This window comes from Rhipicephalus sanguineus, chromosome 1 (assembly GCF_013339695.2).
Source record: "Rhipicephalus sanguineus isolate Rsan-2018 chromosome 1, BIME_Rsan_1.4, whole genome shotgun sequence".
In the NCBI taxonomy this organism is placed as follows: domain Eukaryota; kingdom Metazoa; phylum Arthropoda; class Arachnida; order Ixodida; family Ixodidae; genus Rhipicephalus; species Rhipicephalus sanguineus.
In genome coordinates, this window is record NC_051176.1 from 234,464,461 (window position 1) to 234,483,820 (window position 19,360).

The window sequence follows — 19,360 nt, forward strand, 5'->3', positions numbered from 1 at the left end:
TGACACGAGCCACAGGTTCACATATACGTTTGTGTACTGTTCATAAGATATACAGCGTCTAGGGTGATTGCGGAGTACATTATTAACTGCCCACGACGGCGAGTAGGGGCCGCCATATGCCCTAAAGTACGACACACGTATTCTAAATTTCAAACTTTACATGCCTCACACGCAAAAAGTTGGAAGCTTAGAACGGGGATATAATATTTTGAATAGTGTTGCCTTTATTGTGACCAGCACAGCCATTCGTGGAGTAAAAGAGCACAGTTTCTACATAAAGATTATGATGATATTATTATTATTATTATTATTATTATTATTATTATTATTATTATTATTATTATTATTATTATTATTATTATTATTTGCTGCCGATGCCCTGAGTTAGGGAAGCAGCAATGAAGTATCAGTGCCCCTGCAGTTGGTTGTGTTGTTTTAGCGTTAGTACAACTTCAAGACCAGATAAGTATAGCCAGATTCACGAATGGGGATGATGATGCGCAAAAAGAAAATTGCGGTAGGTTGTAACACATTTACAACATATTTACATAAAGTATATGCGCCGAGGATTATTTGGACAAAAGGCCGCGTGTAAATTTTGTTCACACAGCTCAGTGGCCAGATAGCCAGATTCAGGAACGTCGGTGGGGGATATGCGAATGATTCTTCGCCCGAAGATCGAATAAGTTTGAATGGGTATACGCACACAGTAAAATACGGGCGTGCTTTAGTACAAAGGCTCGTGCTCTCTGAAAACAAGCGTACCGGCTGGAGATATGCAGGCGCGAGAGAATATTTTTTAAGGCTTCAGAATTGTTAGTTGTACGTTTGTTTGCCACTGAGAACGGTGGGGCTACGGTTTATAAAAATAAATAAGTAAAAACGTGGCCATATTATCACAGATCGTAGAAGAGAGAAAGCTCTTCAATGAAAAACAGAGAATTCTTCCGGCGTATACAAAGGCGCATACATGCTACTCTGTATAGGGGAAAAGGATTGAGGACAGAAAGGCCCTAGGAGATCGTATGAAGACATTGTTAGGTATATTTGATGTAATGTAGTTTTCTGTTTCCCTATATTAGCACCCGTAAAATACATCTACGTTATAGGCAATACAGGATAACATGTAATGGCATTCTGTACCCCGACGATAGCTCCTGATTGACTATTCGCGTTGTGCCCTAAGATCACTCTAAAGAATTACAGAGTAATTTTTTAAACCCTGGTTGTAGCTCTCATGTGAGGGAAACTTTTAGAAGTGCTGTCATTTGAAAGCTGCAGCAACGAGTCACAGTTGTCGTGAACCTTTACTGCACAATTCAAAAGAGCAACAAAGCTTGCAAACTGAACGTCAGCGCCGAAAGCGCAAGCACCTATATAGCCGTGCAAACTGCATTTATAAGAATAAACTGCTTGTCAATCACCAAATTTTAGAAAACTGAAATGAAAGTGCTCAATGTCTCATTACGTCATGCCACCACATTGTATATAGTATGTGGCGCATTACAATACGCTACTCTGTTCTAGCATGCTGTGTTAGCACCGTACGCTCTTCGCAGGGCTGTGATCATATCCTCGCGCTGCATGAACGTCGAGAAAGCAGCACTATATACGGATCATAACCACTGCTGTCCTTCCTTCTTCACAATTTGCGCAGTTTCGTATGGTATCGATATTACTCGCGAAGTTGTCACTTTCGTGCAATTTTACGCACAGCTGTAAAGCCGAGCTAAATGTCCACTGTTTCAAAAAGTTGTATACTACACACTTCGCATATTTCTAGTTCGTTCAAATGCTGTACTAAAGTTATGGCTCCTTCACTTTGAATTGGTACTTTGCTTAACGCAGTGTGTAAAGATAAAACTGTCATGTAATTCAGTGACATTCTGGTCAAAGTCGCGACAGCTTATCCGCCGGAAGTTACCTCACATTTAACGTTACCGAATTTGAAAGTTACGACCAGGCACAATATAAATACCGTCAGACACAGGACGTCGGTCAAGCCACCGAGTTACGAACATTGACATGCAGTGATCCTCGAGTATTTGAAGGCACCAAATACGCGTGGCAAACTCACGGGACGCACAGCTGACACATGGTAGTGGACGAGCGCCGAGGAAGGTCGGCGGCGACCACCAAGGAAGCCAGCGCCCAGAGCGGCGAAGGCGGTCAAAACTCGAGGCGCACGTTTTGACGGCCCTCGCGGAGGTTCAGCGCACGTCACTCACCGAGTCTAGAGGCGTCGAGCATTTCCTGCGGTTGCGATTCGGAGCCGACGTCGAGCTCCTCGGTGCCGTCGACGTCCACGTCGGAGCCGGGGTCCGAGGCGGCCATCTCTCGGCACATCCCGCACCAAGTCCCGGACAGAGCGGCGCGCGCGATGCGAGCGTGTCGGCCAGCGGCGGTCGACTCGCGCGGCGAGCGGGCGAGCGGGGCTACCCACGGGGAGGCGGGACCCCCCGGAGGAAGAGGGCGCCGGGGGGGTCCCGAGGGGGGCCGCAGCACGCGACCTCCCACAGAGCGCGCACCCCCTCTGGGCTCTCTTGTTGCCCGCTTCTTCTTCCCTTCCCCCTCGCTGGGTCACCCTGGTGATTATACGACCACCGGCTTTCTCTCCGGCGCGCCGAGAGAGAGCGTGGGGGCTCTCAGACGATGTCTTCATTACGGCGACTCGCTGTACGCCTTTATTTATGCTCTCGGCCAGGTACGAGGCCACTTCTCTCGCTGCATTTTATGCTTTATTTTTTGCCGGGCGCTCAAGAAACGCCGGCCGAGCGCTGCCAAGAGAAGACATGGGTGGCGGGCTCCCTTCTGGCCGGCAGGTGCGACTGTGTGTGAGCGCGCGCGCGCGGCGGTGGCGGCTAATGAACCTCGCGTGCGCGTCTTCGCCGAGCGCGGGCCCCGGGTCGCCTGACGAACGTGCGCTCCGCAGGGGGCCTCTCAGGCCGCGCATTTCAGGGTAGACGGTGTCCACGCTAAGCGATGTGCCAGCTCGCACGCGACGCGGGTGGGACGCACCCCGTGGAAACGCTGCCTCCCCGCGGCGCGTCCATCTGCTGCAGTGTCTGTCCATAATGAAGACTCGACAGTCGCAAGTGGACTTAATCGCGCGCGACTGTTATCGCACGACGCAACGCAGCACTTTCACGCAGAGTATGTAGGCGCACTGCTCAACTTGCTTGGGTGTTCTCGATACGCTATACGTTCTGTTAAATACACGACAACGGTGTGCAACGGCTTCCACGTGTATTCTTCAAGACAACGGAGGGTGAAGAGGATATGACAAGCATGTGGCCTTATAGCTGCAGTATTGGATGGATCACTATGGAGCAAGAATTACTTCCTTTCCGTTGAAAAGCACCCCTGATAAGAACTAAAACCGTGGATGACAATTTGGACATTGTTTCTATCCATGAGCGAAAAAAGACGCCAGACATGCGCTGAACACGCAGTAGTCAGAGGGTGGGCGGAAGGAACGGCCTTCCTAGAGCCCGTTATAAGCTCTCTTAATTGCGAGGTACCGATAAGCACTACGCTTATCTTCATCATTTCGCGAACTAGGTAAGACTACGCCACAATTAATTATTTTGCGAAGTAGCGAGGTACCCACGCGTCTGTAAGGTAATGCGCGCACATTATATATCTAGCTGCACACTTTGTTGACACTGTCGCTGAAGATGAATTATGGCTGAGCCCTTTTTTGTAATGGATGGGAAGCCTTAAACCACCCACTCGTCACGCAATCCACAGTGTGTGACGCCTGGTGTGATCTCATTCATCTGCCACGCAATCGTATACATGTGTTAGCATGATTCTTCGCCCGACACGACGCTTGTATAGGGTGTTTTTGCGAAGAAGTTTGAAGCTTCTTGTATACGCTTATAGAGGCGGCCTTGAGTATTTTGTTCTCTATGTATATACATTAGGCACATTAGTTATAAATACCATGAAGGGAAGGGGAAAAAAAACCCGGCACGGCTCTGTGATAGAACATTCGATTGCAACGCAGAATGCGTGGGTTCGATTCCCGCTCGAACTCTGCTTTCTTTTTCTTTTTTCATTGTGTGCAATAACGGACAACTACGCCATAATAATCGGCTGCTGTTGTGAGCTCCATAACACCTTATGCTGTAAAAAAAAAAAAGATCATTTGCTGATAGTATATCGCACTATATTCACGATGACCTTAAGTTTTTTTTTCCTCCTTTCTTGTTCTTCCCTTGAAGGGAGTAGCGTATGAGTATCCTACTACGGCAATTACTAAGATTTATCAAACACTCTACAGTTGGTTGACATGCAGATGGACACAAGTGAGCGCACTCTTCCAGTCTGCATGACGATCAGCCACTTGACGTGTAGTCTGGCTAGGGTCCCTATAGTCTGGCCACTCAGTTCGTTGACCTTTCCAATCATTGTAACTGCTGCACTTGACACAATTTGCTCGAAGAGAATTCAATTAGGAAAAAAAAACTCGATTAGGAAATAATATTCAAGTATTTGCAAGTAACTGCCCCGAATACGTTCAACACTTCCATAAAAAAAAAGGAAGCAAACACTGAACAGTACGACCATTATACTTCGAGAACGAGGAGAGTTGCAAAGTAGATGACATCTCATGCGCTTGTGAAAAATATTCATTTCAAAGAAGGAGCCTGCCCTCAAGTGAAAGGAGCAGGGAAAAAAAAAAAAACAACAACAAACATTTGCACATATTTGTCATACGCGAAACCACTGGGACATGGTCTATATAGATTTTATTTTTTTTTTTTTTTTGTCGTGTGTAAGCTGCTTTTCTCCGAAAGAGTGTACCAAAGATATGTAATGTAGTGCGAAGTGCCCATGTGAAAGGAGACGAGGCAGAGGCATGCGCGAGCTTTACGTTCGAGATACACATATGCATTGTATACGCACAACTTTTCCTGGTTTATTTCGTAGTCAAAGTACTTTTCTGTGCAACAGCGATGATGCGGTAATGTACTGTGCACAGCCGAATATACTGACACTATACAGGGTGTTCAAAGTTAAGCGTTCTGGTTTTGTTAAAATTCAAATTTGTTGTCGCTGTCAGCCGCCCAATTAAATTAACTAAGATAAAATAATTAACTTTTTAATGAGTGCATCAAGCGTGCATGTTTGTATCGAAAAGTTGGAGGCAGTAGCGTTTCCACACAGTTCCACTTGGAAGAATTCTTCTAGCATGTCTGTGTCCCGAGATACCCCACTGCAAAGTTTAATTGCATTTTGCATGATTACGCATGCAAGACAGTCCGCATTCGAGCAAAGCTCCTCCCCAATGTGCCGCGGCAGTTGCGTGCGGCGTTTAATCTGACAACTGGTCGAAGGCATAGGCAAAGATGATAACGGTACACTTTTGCTACCGGCTGGCGATAGCAAGCAATGAGTGCTCGTCACATCAGGGAGGAACATTGCGCCAATCCTCACCGTCTTGTATGCGTAACCATGCAAACCGCATTTAAACTTGCAGCGGGATATCTCGGGGCACAGACATGCTAGAAGAATTCTTCCAAGCGCAGCTGTGTATAAAAAGCGATGCCTCCAACTTTTCAATACAAATATGCCCGCTTGCTGCACTCATAAAAAGTTCATTATTTTATCTTAGTTAATCGGGCGGCTGACAGTGATAATTATTGTCTCACTTTGTGTCCCCCCGGATAGAACACTTATCTGCAAAGGTGGTTTTCACGCGCCTCCCAGTGCTGAATTTCAGCAAAACCAGAAAGCTTAACTTTGAACACCTACATATGCGTCCTTGCGGAGTTAACCATCTTTTTTTTTTTTTTTAGTAAGTATAGGAGCGCTTCTTTCGCTTGCAGTGTTGAATGTATATACTTCCAAGAGTTAGGACACTTTTTTTTTTAATGCTGTGCGGTTTCTACAAAACTATACTCAAGCGTTTCCTTTCATTGTTCCAAGGTGCCGAATGCACGTGGACCTTTTACGCATATAGGTATATATGTACATGCATGTGCACGCTCACAGCATTTGCAACATCACAGTCATAGATCAACATCTGTGCAAGCAGACGCTGCGCAGAATTTTCGATGCCGTGAATCTTCCCACTGCATGCCGTCGTTTAAACATTTCCTTTTCCTTAGGAAGGCTTTGCTCGTTGTCCCACAGTGCATGCGCTGTGCATCACGGCGCCCCTTATCCTGAATGAGCAGCTGCCTTTCAGAGCCGTGGACGGCTTGTTGCGCGCGTTGCTTCGTACTAGTGTACGTATACATACGTTTGTTTGCGCAACTCCGAAGCATTACGCGTATGATCCATTGTGCGTATTATCCATTGCGCGCGATGTGCAACAACATCGCGCCCGTCGGTGAAACACGATCGTGGATTTGAGAAATTTCGTCACGAGCACGTTGCGCGGACGTTGCACACGGCACTCGACTTTACATAATATCGGGTGGAAATCGCTATGTATAATTAACGAAACACAATTATTATTCTGTCTAAGAGCTCGAAAATCAACAGTGCGTGCGATGGATATTGAGACGCGCATATGCATCCTTGAATATATCCACGCATGGGAATTGATATATATATATATATATATATATATATATATATATATATGTGTGGTGTGTGTGTGTGTGTGTGTGGTGTGTGTGTGGTGTGTGGTGTGTGTGGTGTGTGTGTGTGTAAAGGTCAACCTGATACGGCTACATTGTTTTGTCTCCGGATATGGTCGCATTATCTGAGCTGCCGTATTGTATACAGTTTCCAGCATATAATTTCGCGTCGTTACATCGACGGTGAATAGTCCCCGGACACATTATATTTTAATTATGCAATAAATAGAAGCTATCGCATACTTATGTGCACCAACTAAAAAACTAAAAAGAGGGGTAGGGTTGTGGACTTGTTCGAACATATACGGATTGGATTATACTGCATGGAAGCATGGTCCCGTTGATGGCCAATGACTGAGCGAAAACGAGGACAATTTTTTTTTTTGCTAATTCTATAAAGTATCTAGCCACTAGGAGGATGCCGCTCTGCGCACGCTAAACTGTATATACCGACACGCATAATGCTGACGTCTTCTTTCTCTGTCGGTTCACACGGCGTGCCATGCCACTCAGGGTGTAAGATTCCGTACCGCGCTATGTGCTACGCTAATAATCCCTTGATCTATGGAGTCGTTCTCACTCGAGAGAGCCGGGACTTCGGGGCATGCTGCGGTGGCCTCGGCGAACAGTGCGCACGCAGGTGACTGCGATGACAGATGGTTTGGTTACCGCGGATATGCGTCGTCTTTCTTGGCTGCTACCAACGCAAAAGACGATGAAGGAGGTAGCGACGAATTCGTGCGGAGCTGCGCGGAGCGCTGAGGATGGCTCCTCTCTTTGCGTGCAAGAATCTGCAGATCCGCGCACTCACGTATAGACCCGCTGTGCGAGCCGCCAGCCGTCCCGAACTTTAGTTGAAGATGTATGGTGCTGGTGGCGGCGTGTTGAGCCTGGTTTAGCCAGGCGATAGCGGCCGGCAATTGTTCCGCCTGGGCTTCTTAGCAATGCCACTATATAGGGTGCTTGCCACCTGTCGAACCGATTAGTCTACCTTAGAAATGCAAAAACAAGGCGTAAATATTCACTCTGGAAACACGAGGTGTCGCGTGTATACGCGCATGAAATACATTTCCTAATTCTGTAGATTTCGAAGAAGGTCCCTTTCCGGGATGATTGGGCACGACCACAGAAAGTGCTCGATGTTTCTTGTCCCATCGCACAAAGCGCAGGCGGGAGAATCGATATGCCGCCTCTAGAATGATCGTGCGTGGGTATATATACATGCAGATGCTGTCCTTATTTCCAGTGCAGCATGAAAACGTACGCCTGTCTACTGCCATGTGCGCAAGGCGCAAGCGACAGAGTGCGGATGTCAGATTTCGTGTCTTCGTTGCTTTTTTCGTGTGCACGTTGACTTCATGGACGTGAGATATTCTACGTATGCAAGAGCATAGTGTTTAATCATTTCCCGCAATACTAACGTGAGACAGATTACAATCAAACTTCACTGTGAAGTCTTTGTTGTTGCGGTGTTTCATGAATGATATATCAACTAGCATCTAAACTCGCTGAATGGTATACGAGGGGTTGCTGAAATGTTCCCGGCTTTGCACAGAAATAATATAGTCATAGCTTTGAAAGCACACACTCAACGCAATCCCTCCTCAGACTGATGCCCTTTCTACATTGTCGTTTCATATTTTATAGTCCATAAAAAAAAGCTTGCGATTGGTCGTCAAACCAGCTCACGTCAGCATGTTTGACATCAGCAATGTGGTCAGAACGACGCTCCCTCAAGTGTTTCGTCATGTTAAGAAAAAGATGGTAATCGGAAGGGGCCAGGTCAGGTGCTCAGGAGCGATGGTTGACCGAATGAAAACCCAGGGTCTTCACTTCGGCATGCCACAACTTTGGACGTGTACGAATGTTCAGTGTTGAAACATTTCGTTACCCAGTTCGCTAAAAGCTTGCGCATGTGTAGGATATTGGTATATAGTGATGAAATAAACGGGCCCCCCACAGATGCCCAGGAACTGGACTACATATCTTTCTGGTGGATGTTCGCATATATCATCAAGAATCAGCTTGCGGACAGCACTACCGGATCCGTTGTGATTGTTGAGCGGTCATTGCTGTGTTCATCTTCAATAATAAGATGTGTCTTTAAACGAGATACCTAGGTTATTACTTTGCTGTAGCAAGGACACATCCCCCAGTGTTTTTGACATCTCATTGTGAATTTCCCGCGAAAAACAAGCAAACAAACAAAAAAAAAACCTTCATAACACTCGGAAGCTCCACAGACAATAAACCTGCTAGTGCCTCTGCAATCTTAAGTTCCGTCTGAAATTAAAGATAGTTACGAAAATCAGACACATCTCATACTGGCACAATAACTTAACAATATAGCAAGATTTTATGTGGTTCTACGTTTCGATTCTAAATGGAAGGTGACAAAGCCATGAACTTTTCAGCTCCCCCCGCCCCCCCCCCCTTCCCCTCGTAGGCCGCGAGAATGTTCTTACAACGTATCGTGTCGAGTGCGTATGGACAACGATATATTTCACAGGCGATGCCTTTATAGTTCTCGTCTTCAACTCGCTACGCCGTCGACAGCCGTTGATGAACTTAGACGCGGTTCGTCAAGTTATATCTATGTTTTCGTAATTTTATGTTCGTTTTTGACGTATACATGTCAGTCAGCAACACTTTCGAAAGGACGCGAAGAACACACCTGGGGGCTCATCTTCCTCTGCCACGTGCGCTCGATAAATGGCGAAGTAACCCCCCCCCCCTTACCAGCATAGCAGCTCTATAAAAATAGTGCGTCATACGTATGTATACTCCAGTCTGTATACCGATATTTCCCTTTACGCTGCTCTCCTGTGAACCTTAAGTTGTCATACATACATAGGGTGCCCCAGTTAACTCTAGCCAGAATTTAAAAGCATGCCGACACACTCTATGACGGCGAGGCCAAATGCATGCATGCTGCTGACTATTGCATGGATTAAGTTACTATCTTTTGTGTCTTGCTTCATTGCTTAATTAAGCAAGATTAATTAATGAAATTTTGAAGCAACGGAGCTCAGGGAAAAAATTCCAATGAGAAAGTTGTAGATCGGTTTGCAAAACGTCCGAATAGACAGTTTTTTAACTTTTTGTCTATTAAGTATTGGTCTTTTTTTCGGCTTACTATATATGCCCACAAAATACAAAAATATACCGCGTGACATGTCCGCTTGCGCGCCGTGATGCTTCCCTGGCGGCGGTAAGCTTGTGCGGCCGCAAGCAACAGGTGCGTCATCACACAGCCACCACTATCGTCGCTGCCCTGTCGCGGCAGCCCGTGCACCCGGGCAAAAAGGCCTACTATATAACGATGCGAACGACTATATCATAGTCGTTTGCACGCGGAACGTTAGGGAGCACTGCTATCACGGCGCGCATATATAGGTACGCAAACGGGTATGTCACGTGGTATATTTTTAATGAAACAATTGTGTCGAACAAAAGAAACGAGTCCTCGATCAATCCCCCCTCTTTCGTAGCATATTTGTATTTCGCCTGGCATCTGTAGTGAGCGGAAAAACGCTAATGCTTAATAAATAGAAAGTTAGAAACGGTCTAATCGGACGTTTCGCGAACCGATCTACAACTTTCTCATAGAAATTCTTGCCCAGCTTCATTGCTTCAAAAGTTGCTTAATTAAGCAATTATACAGAACACTCACAAAAAAAAAATAGTGTGACTTACTCTACGCAATAGTCAGCAACGTGCATTATTTTGTCGCGTCGTCATAAGGTGCGTCGTCATATTTTTAAACTCTGGCTAGAGTTAGCTGGGGCACCTTGTATGTATATGGGTCATTCCATAACAAGTGGGTCCGGTGGTTTTTCCGCCACCTCCAATCCCACTGAGAAAAATCGTGCTGACACATGTGAATGTGAGAAGCAGTTATTGAGGCGGTATTCTTCGGGAAAAAAATTTGTGATTCCGTGAGAGCGCTTCGAACTCTGCGCACGGAAGTTAAACTGTGTCGGGCAAAATAATTTATACAAAATTACTGTTTTGAGCCCTTACTATACGGAAAAACTTTTTCCTAATGTGAAGGCGCCGTTTTTCTATAGTTACCATAGTTTATTCATTTTTGTTGCAATGCGCGTTATATATGGCGACACCGGTTGGAAGCAAGTCTCTCAGGCGTTCATTACCGTCGCTCAGTATTCGGTTTTTCTACATTATCAATGGTTGCCGCATGTAATGGCGTGTGCGTGTGTGTTCCGCGCAGTAAGGTAAAGTGCACCCTACCTAGCATGGTGTAAAACAAAATGCAACATACCGTCACACTATTCTCGTAATAAGCACGTGCCTGTATCCTTGTAAGCAGAAGTTAATTCAGGCATAACGGCAGACCACCGTGGAAGATGAATGGAACGCGTGCACGTTTTGTTTTTCACAGTGAAAGGAGGCGCTTTGTCTTGAGAGAAGAGATATACGACACTGGAGGTTTTATAGCCCGATAAAAGAAAAGTAGATTAGTTAAGCGTCTACTAACCCGAAGAGAAGGGCATTGAAGGCAAGAATAGGGGAGAAGGCGTTAATCGCAACTAAGCACGGCGTGACTTGCAGGGTAGCCCCTCCGGTGCTCACACATTCGAGCCGGCCTGCCCTCCTCCTCTGAAACGACGAGAGGTGCACCCGTCCCGGGCCAGCCGGGTCGCCAGAGGTGGATCGCCCCCACGACGGTGAGACGCCATTGGCCGGCGGCTGGCCAGCCGGGCCGGCAGTGGGTGGACGCGCAGAAAGGGCGCGCGCTCGCCCTTCTGGGAATCGGCGGAGACCACACAGCGGGCCGCCGATCCCTGGGCGTAGCGCCCGGGACCTTGGCTGCGGGCCACGTGGGCCGCGGGGCGTCCGCGTGATTTGCGCACGACGCGCCGCTGCCGCCAGAGGCCGGAAGAGCTTCTCGGTACCGGTCCTGCGCGCCAGCCGTCCGGCGGCGCGCGTCACACTGTGGCCCCACCTGCTCTCGGCGCTTTATTTACGAGGCACCCCAGCCTTTGTGCTCGCGGCGTCTTCTTCAGGCGCGCGGTCTTCATTAGGGCGCCCGGCTGGAGGTCTACGAACCCGTGGCGACGCGTACTCCCGCGCGCCGCCACGCGCGCCAGCGGGCGCCCTTCCCTGAAAGCGCACCTCCCTAATCAGGCCTCGTTAAAGCACGCGCGCGTGCACCATGGCGCGAGTCGCGGTCACCACGGGTAACACGGGAGTCCCTTAGCGCCCGCACAATGTGTCCCCTGCACGCGCACAAAAACGCTACGGGTCCTCACGGCGGCCCGCCGGGCGCGCCTTCGGGGAAAGGAAGCCGGGCAGTGATGAATGCGTCACGATTCTTCTTGGGTGTTCGAATGCCATTCCCGGCTCCGTCACGCTTCTCTCTCCCACTGGTACACTCGAAGAGCCGACGATGCTCACCCATCGCGGCGCTCTCGGGATGAGCCAAGGACTGGCTGAGCACTGAGCGACTGCCGTTGCAGCGCTCTACATTTCGCTCATTCGAACAAGTAACGAGACAAACTATTTTGACTTCCTTATAATCTGTTCTCGCCCCTTTAAGAAATCAAACGAACGAATCGTTCTCGTGCATCTGCTCTCGCATGAGCCGGTGGTTCGCTGGGGAGAAAGAGTGTCTGGTCCAGTCTCACGACGCACGTTAACTACTCGATAAGTTCCGCTCATGCAGTTTTTAGCGTCGACGTCAGTACCAGAAAACAGCGGACCAGTCGTGCGAGTCTTTGCGCCGAGTTGTTGCCGTCATTTGCCTATGTGGGCGGAGGATGAAGAGAGAGTCAAAAAATGAAGAACCGGGGGCTTCGATCGGCGCTCAGACGCAGCGCGAACAAGGCCGCGCGGCGGAAGAAGCCGGTGAAGGAATCCCGGTGCAAGGCAACATCTCAATCATGCAGGCTCCTATTAGTCGAGAATGGAGGCTCCCCCCGGACTGATCCCTTCAAGGCCCTCGGCATGCTTCGGCGGGCACCGTTGCCGTGCAGGAAACTCTCTTCTTTCAGGATTAGCGCCCACGCGTCTCCGGCCGGCGCTGCGCAAGGGGAGAGCGCGGCGGTATGGGCGAGCTCTAATCCCCGGCCGCCGTCCTCGCCGGCCGCGACGCAACAGGTTCTAGGGCGAGCGCGTCTCGTACTTCCTGCATGCGCGCGCTGGCCGGTCGCGCGGCGACGGTGGTGGCCCGCAGCTGTGCGCTAGGCCGGCGGGATGCGGCAGAAAGAAGAGAGCGAGGGGGCCTTGCTCGAAGACGTGCGCAGACTGCGGCTTGTCGGCGTCTCTCCGGGAGCGGAGGGCGCTCTTCACCACTCGCGCAGATGACATTGTTATGTTAGAGGATAGCCTGAAAGGATATTACGCTCTTAGATAGCCAACGCGGCGGGCTATATAGGTTTCAAGTTCAAGGTGTGGAAGTATCGACCTTCATGGTGTAGCGATCAGAAATACCCCGGCCAGTGGCGTAGACAGGGGTGGGGGAGGGGTGGTTTGGGAGTTTCAAACCTCATCCCCTGCGAAATTTTTACGTTTTGTATGTATATACACATACGGGCGCACATACAAACACACGCACTCACATACATAAACGGAGAAGTCGCTCCCTCCTCACCACCAAAAAAAAAAAGCTTGCTGGCTACGCCCCTGTCCCCGGTGTATGGTTTATGAGTAGGGGAAAACATGGATAAACGGGAACAGGTAATTGATTCCAAAGGTCTATAGAGATGAAACGCTTGGAGGCGCGCTAGACTTCAGTTTGTGCTCGGAATGAAAGAAAGAGTCACGATTCCCGAAGTACTCCGTTGCAGTCCAATTTGTTCATACTCAATATCAATGTATTTGCAATATAAGTCCACGCCCAGCATTTTCTTTCTTTACAGCTTTCCTGTACTCGATGCAGTACACTGTTAAAAAGCGTTCTTACTTTCATTTTTTTCCTACGTATTTATCAATTGTAGAGCTTCAAAGATGGCTGATATACTGCTTCATCTCGCGCGAGGTGTATTAGACTGGATGAATCCAGTTTCTGTATATCATTTAAATTAGCTGTTCTTGTCTCTTTTTTTAATTAAAACATGTACTATCTCGTTGCGTACACACATGAAGTTTGGTTATAGAAATGTACTATCACCACTTTAGTTCGCACTTCATCGCATTGTGAGGTATGTGAGGTGTGTTTTCCCTTACACTGTGCTTATTTTTGTACGTTGCATAGCTAGTCACCCCCACTTCGTTACACGACCGTTATGTGACAAATTATTACGTGCACTGCAATGAAGAGAAATGAAGGAAGAAAATCATTCCAATGTGGTCCGCATTCATTGTTTTCCCTGGACAGAACTCAAGGTTGATATCAGGCACACTTTGGTAATTTCAAATATAGCTGCTCTCATAACGCTTACGACGTCTTGGTGCTGCGGTACATTAGCCCATTTACTACGGGTTATTACCCTGCCGTTTTAGTAGCTGATATACTAACTGCAGTTGCCATGCAGTTACTGACACGGTTGTAACATATGTGACAACATATTAACCTAGACCTGCTATAATTACTGCAACCTTTTTTCTAAGAGCTTCCAACTACCATTCCGGGAATCATCAATGAGTAATGTATCTAAAATTGGAAATTCAGACGGGTTTAAGAGAAAATTGATGGCAGGATTGTTTTAGCTGTGCATTTAAACAGCTAAAAATGACTCAGTGCAGGGAGACGCGCTCTCATAAAGGAGCCTTGCAACACTTTTTAAACACGGTCAGAAAACGCTGCTTATCGGTAGTCGAGACTATACGAACACGTGAGCCAAACGTTATAGCCCTGAGCACGACAGGGAATTAACAATTACGTTGAAAAGTCAGATAGAAATCGCTCACTCTTCTCTCGGCAAATTACCGCATCGACGGGCCCGACTGCGTCAATGGAGGGAGTTATACGGTCATTGGCTGATTTGATGTTCGCGAGAACATGATCAGGGTTATGACCCGCGCTGCCTCCTTGTGAGGTCATTCGATGATTACTTCGAAAAGCTTTGCAGGGCCCCTTTAAAATACACACTCTAGTGTGCCCAAGCTAGTAGTTATAACTACTTATGACATATTTTACGACCATTTTAGTGACTGCAGTTACAACGCGGCATAAGTCAGTTACTATGGAAATAGTAATTGTTACTAATGGTGCTAATCTACCGCCTCTGAAACCGTACAAGGTACATGGCGTCAAGGGGCGAGTAACGTTATACAGAAATATACACAACGCATCAATGCACTGGCTACTACGCGGCAAATGTTTAGTTCCCTCAAACATAAACGTAGGGACCGCAGTTCATGCAGGTGTGCACGTAGATATATTTTCAGAAATAACTGAAGATGTGGTCATATATTTCTGCGTCGAGAAAGGACTATAGTATATATACGAAGGCTAATAGGTAGGTGAGAGGACTATCACACTAAAGCGCATGTATAAAGAAGAACGCTGACGTACAGTGTAGAAGAATAACTACAGTTAAAACTCAATTTAACGAAATGATGAGCACACGCATTTCGTTAAATCAGGAAGTTCGTGAAATCGAGGAAGGAATTTTTCGGTCCTTAGATCTGTCAAATCACAACATAGCGACACCCAGAAGCGACCACGCCGTTGTTTTTGCCACCAACCCACGCCTGCGCATGTGATTGATTGATTGATTGATTGATTGATTGATTGATTGATTGATTGATTGATTGATTGATTGATTGAAAAACTTTACTCAATAGATAAGAGAGATAAGGGAGCAGCAAGGGTGCGTCCCTAGTCCAGGACTCCAGTGGCCGTTGCTGCGCTCAACCTGTGCAAGAGACGGTGAAAAAACCCGCGAGGGCGGCCCGCGCATGGAGCCTCCTATGTCGCCCGGCCATGGAGCTCCCCGTGTCCGGGGTGTGCAGGCCAGTAGACGGTCACGTGAAGCTATAATATGCTACCGATATGCAAATACGCGGCGAACGAATGTAGTGATTGTGCGATGAGGCCGAGCGATAAAGTTGCGAGTAGATGACGTCTGTCGTATAAACCATGCATAAGATAACGAGAGCAACCGCCGCAGTCCTTAGCGCCACTTGGTACGTAAGGGAGCTACCGACTAGTCCGTTGTAGCGTGCATGGGCTCGGCGTGGAGCCCCGTCAAATTGAAGCTAGGGTCGTGACTATAGGCGCCAAGGTGTTTTAACGCGATTGCGCTATAGAACGACGCTTGAAGAAAAACCCGTCTGTGCCAAGACCAGATGAAAATCATTGATTTTTTTACTCAGTTATTTCAGGAAAAAACTTCGCAAAATCGGGTTTGGTGGCCAAGTTAGTTCATTAAATCGGCTTGATGATAACATTGAACCATATGGCTACCTACCGAGGAATTAAATTTTTTTTAGTTAAATTGGGAACTTCGTAAATATCGGGTTTCGTTAGATCGAGTTTTAACTGAATTAATAGGAAGGAAATCCGTGAGCGAATCAAGTAAATGTCGATCGCAGACGATGTATAAGTGAAAAAAAAAGCTAAATATAATGTGTGTGTGTGTGTGTGTGTGTGTGTGTGTGTGTGTGCGTGCGTGCGTGCGTGCGTGCGTGTGCGTGTGTATGCGTGCGTGCGTGTGTGTGCGTGCGCGTGTGTGTGTGCGTGTGTGTGTGCGTGCGTGTGCGTGCGTGCGTGTGGGTGTGTGTGTGTGTGTGTAACGGTCTCTTGAAACCTGTAATTATAGAATATAGGGTGTCTAAAAGAACTTAGAGGCATGAATTGTCGCCATTAGTGCGACAGCCAGGAGTAGTGCGAAGTTGAAATTAATTAAATCATGTTCTGGTGTATTACGTGCTAGAACCACGGCATGCTGATGAGGGACACCGCGTATAGTGGGGAACTTCGGATCAATTTTGACCACCGCGCTTCACCTAAATCTGAGCACGCATGTGTTTTTGCATTTCACCCTCAATGAAGTGCGGCCGTCGTGGCTTGGAATCGAACCCGCGTTCTCGAGCCACAGCAGCGCAACACTTTGGCCGGTGCGGGTAGTAAGCATGAAGCTACAGAAAAGAAAAAGAAATGCTGGCTTTCTTCGTAACATGTATGGGATTTTACATTGTATAGGTTCTCGCTGTATACTTACAATATACTTTTGGGTCGACTCAAGAGGAGCATGCATGGTCCCTACAGAGCACACAATCTAGCTCGGCCGCGCGCCGTGAGCTTATTTGCAGTTACTGCGACAACGCAATAAGTGACGTATACGGTGGCACTCAGCTGGGTGGCAATCAGCTGATCTGAGCCAAGTTGCGGTGGAAAATCAGAAGAAACCCATCACATATAGCCACGCATTGCATTCGAGTCGGTGAATTAATCTTATCAACTATTTTGATCGCTGTTTCGTCGAAGCAGCTCGACCATGGCCCGAACAGAATTACAGACCGACTATCGGTCGTTTCGTGACGTTTTGTTGCATGAAACTGAAAAGGCAGTGTTAAACGCGAAGCATTTCGTAGCGAACCAAAGGCACTTTGACAGTTTGTACACATATCTCTATATATCTATCTGCCGCCTATGTCTTGGCGCTCTTGTGGTCGCTTCCATAACTTAATATTAACCAAAATTGGCATAAGAGGAGATGAGCGTATGACGAACACGATTTACAGGTCATGGCATGAATAACATGTTACGCATACCCGCATAACATGGCCGGTGGTATACGGGTATGCGCCACAGGTGATTCACAGTCTATATCAACCCAGGGACAGCGAGAATAAAATTTGGAAATCTTAATGCGATAGTGCTAAGAAGCCCGTGTTGCAAAAAAAGCCGGCGTTGTCCACAAACGAAAATCCCGATGGTAGCAAAGAATAAAAACCACAGTTCGAGGCGGGATCGGAGCCAGGTATTTTGCATGGCAGTCAAGTATTCTACCACAGAGCTACGCCAGCGCCTAAAATATATCTTAGTAAGAAGACCCTATCCTAGCATCATCTCGGGGTAACGCCAAATCTTGTTGCAGTGTGTGCTATCCGCCTTGATAAAAATGTAATAGACATTCACTCCGCAAGCTGCATGTATGCTCAAGCGTTGCTCGAATCCGCCAACGACTGCTACTTATGATATGCACATTATCGCACCGTAGCGTGCACTTCGTTGGGACAAAACTGAAATTGCTTTAACTTGAGTGGCGCCGTTACTCGGACCCTTAACGCGCAAGCGCAGTCGACGTGCCTGTCAAGCCCACGATATGCGCACAAATACTAAATTTACCCAAATACGTCAATCCACCTCGCAACGTTTGACTCAAAGCGAAAAATCCGGCATAGGCTGACTACTCGATCACCGACTGCTTCGCATGAAATCGGTTCCCACAATGCGTGGAATCTGCCAGATTTTTTTCTCTGTGACGATGATCGTCCCAGATCTCAAAAGATATTACCGGTGCGGTCAGCCGCTCGTGGCGCTGACATCAGTGCAGTAGCTGGGCCGCAAGGTGAGTGTTCGCTCTTCAGAATAATATGCTTCTCGATAGGGAGAGCGGCAAGCTGTCCCTAATGCGCAGTGAGCACGAAAAGTCGCTCTCAGGTATCCGAGCCACAGAACCTGCCGCCGTACTTGTCTCTGTTAGTGGTCTGGAACTTGCCCAGAAAATCTTGTCAAAGCACTTAAAAGACTTGAGCCTCTCAGTCTATTCAATTATGTATTCCAGCACAAGCGTATTTTTTAAACCTAATATTATCGTTTACCGCAAGTCCTGGTCCTGTGTTCGATAGCTTGAGCAGTACACCATCGTATAGCTAAACTGATTCCAAGAGCAAGAGGATTTCCAACGGGCGACTTCAACGCAGCGCATCTAAAAAACGATTTTTTTTTTTTGTTACGAAGGCTTGCCCTCGGCCATAATACGAAAGCGTGTCAAAAATAAACGAACAAACAGTGATTGGCTACCTTTTGCAGTTTGCGTAAACGAGCCATTCATGATAAAGCACTTCGATCCAGATCAGGCCCAATCACGATCAAAAGTGACCGTGTGACATCGGTATAACATCGGTATAACATCGGTATAACCATGTGACATCGGACCGTGTGACATCGATTCAGGTGGCAGTACCGTCACCAAGTTAGTCTGGAACGGTTGTCTCTGGCACGCGTTATCATTATACGTGACAGTGCTTTGAATTTTTCGATATAGGCCGATTGCTTGCTCATACAACGATCTGACTACAGTGAACTGGTGATCACTCCAATGATAATTTTATGCCCGAAACGCTCAAAGGGTTCCTTTTTTAAGCGTAACCGAAGCGCTAATAGACAACCTACAGTGTCTGGCACTCATCAGCCCATCTGTCCAATTCACTTGCTTGGTGTTCTTTTTTTTTTCACGGTTATCCTGCGTTCTGCTTACTCTGCTTGCACTGCTTTAGCGCAAACAAACAATAATGCTTCCTTTTCTGCCACACCTGTAACGAAGTCGTCTGTGTTCTTATACATCGAAGCTAAAGAACAAGTTAAGAACAGTTAAGTCTGCTTCACCGCTAGTATTTGCAAGTTTACAAAAACAGAACATGTTAGTGTTATTAACACTATTCGGAGGATCATAATGTTCATCCACGTATGCATATATTTACTACATTCACTGTAATAATTTACTATCTAACAAAAAGGTGTCAAGAAGGAAAGCAGATGATTTTTCAAGGGATCGTTTATCTTTGTTAGACACAATATTAATGAGAACTAACTTGTCTGTTAGTTCTCATTAAAAAGGTGTCAAGGTGTT

At 47.2% G+C, this 19,360-nt stretch overlaps 1 protein-coding gene across 3 annotated transcripts in view; it reads right to left on the minus strand.

The window, feature by feature from the left end:
* The window catches only part of LOC119374846 (zinc finger protein 423), a 174,497-nt gene that overhangs the window by 16,494 nt on the left and 138,643 nt on the right, over window positions 1-19,360 (minus strand). Inside the window, exon 1 of one of the 3 annotated variants that reach the window (XM_037645053.2) lies at window positions 2,229-2,406. The exons of the other annotated variants lie outside the window; for them this stretch is intronic. Within the exon in view, the coding sequence (XP_037500981.2) occupies window positions 2,229-2,346 (118 nt within the window). The 5' untranslated portion in view covers window positions 2,347-2,406. Of the gene's footprint in view, window positions 1-2,228; window positions 2,407-19,360 lie in introns of those variants that run through there. 3 annotated transcript variants of the gene reach the window in all.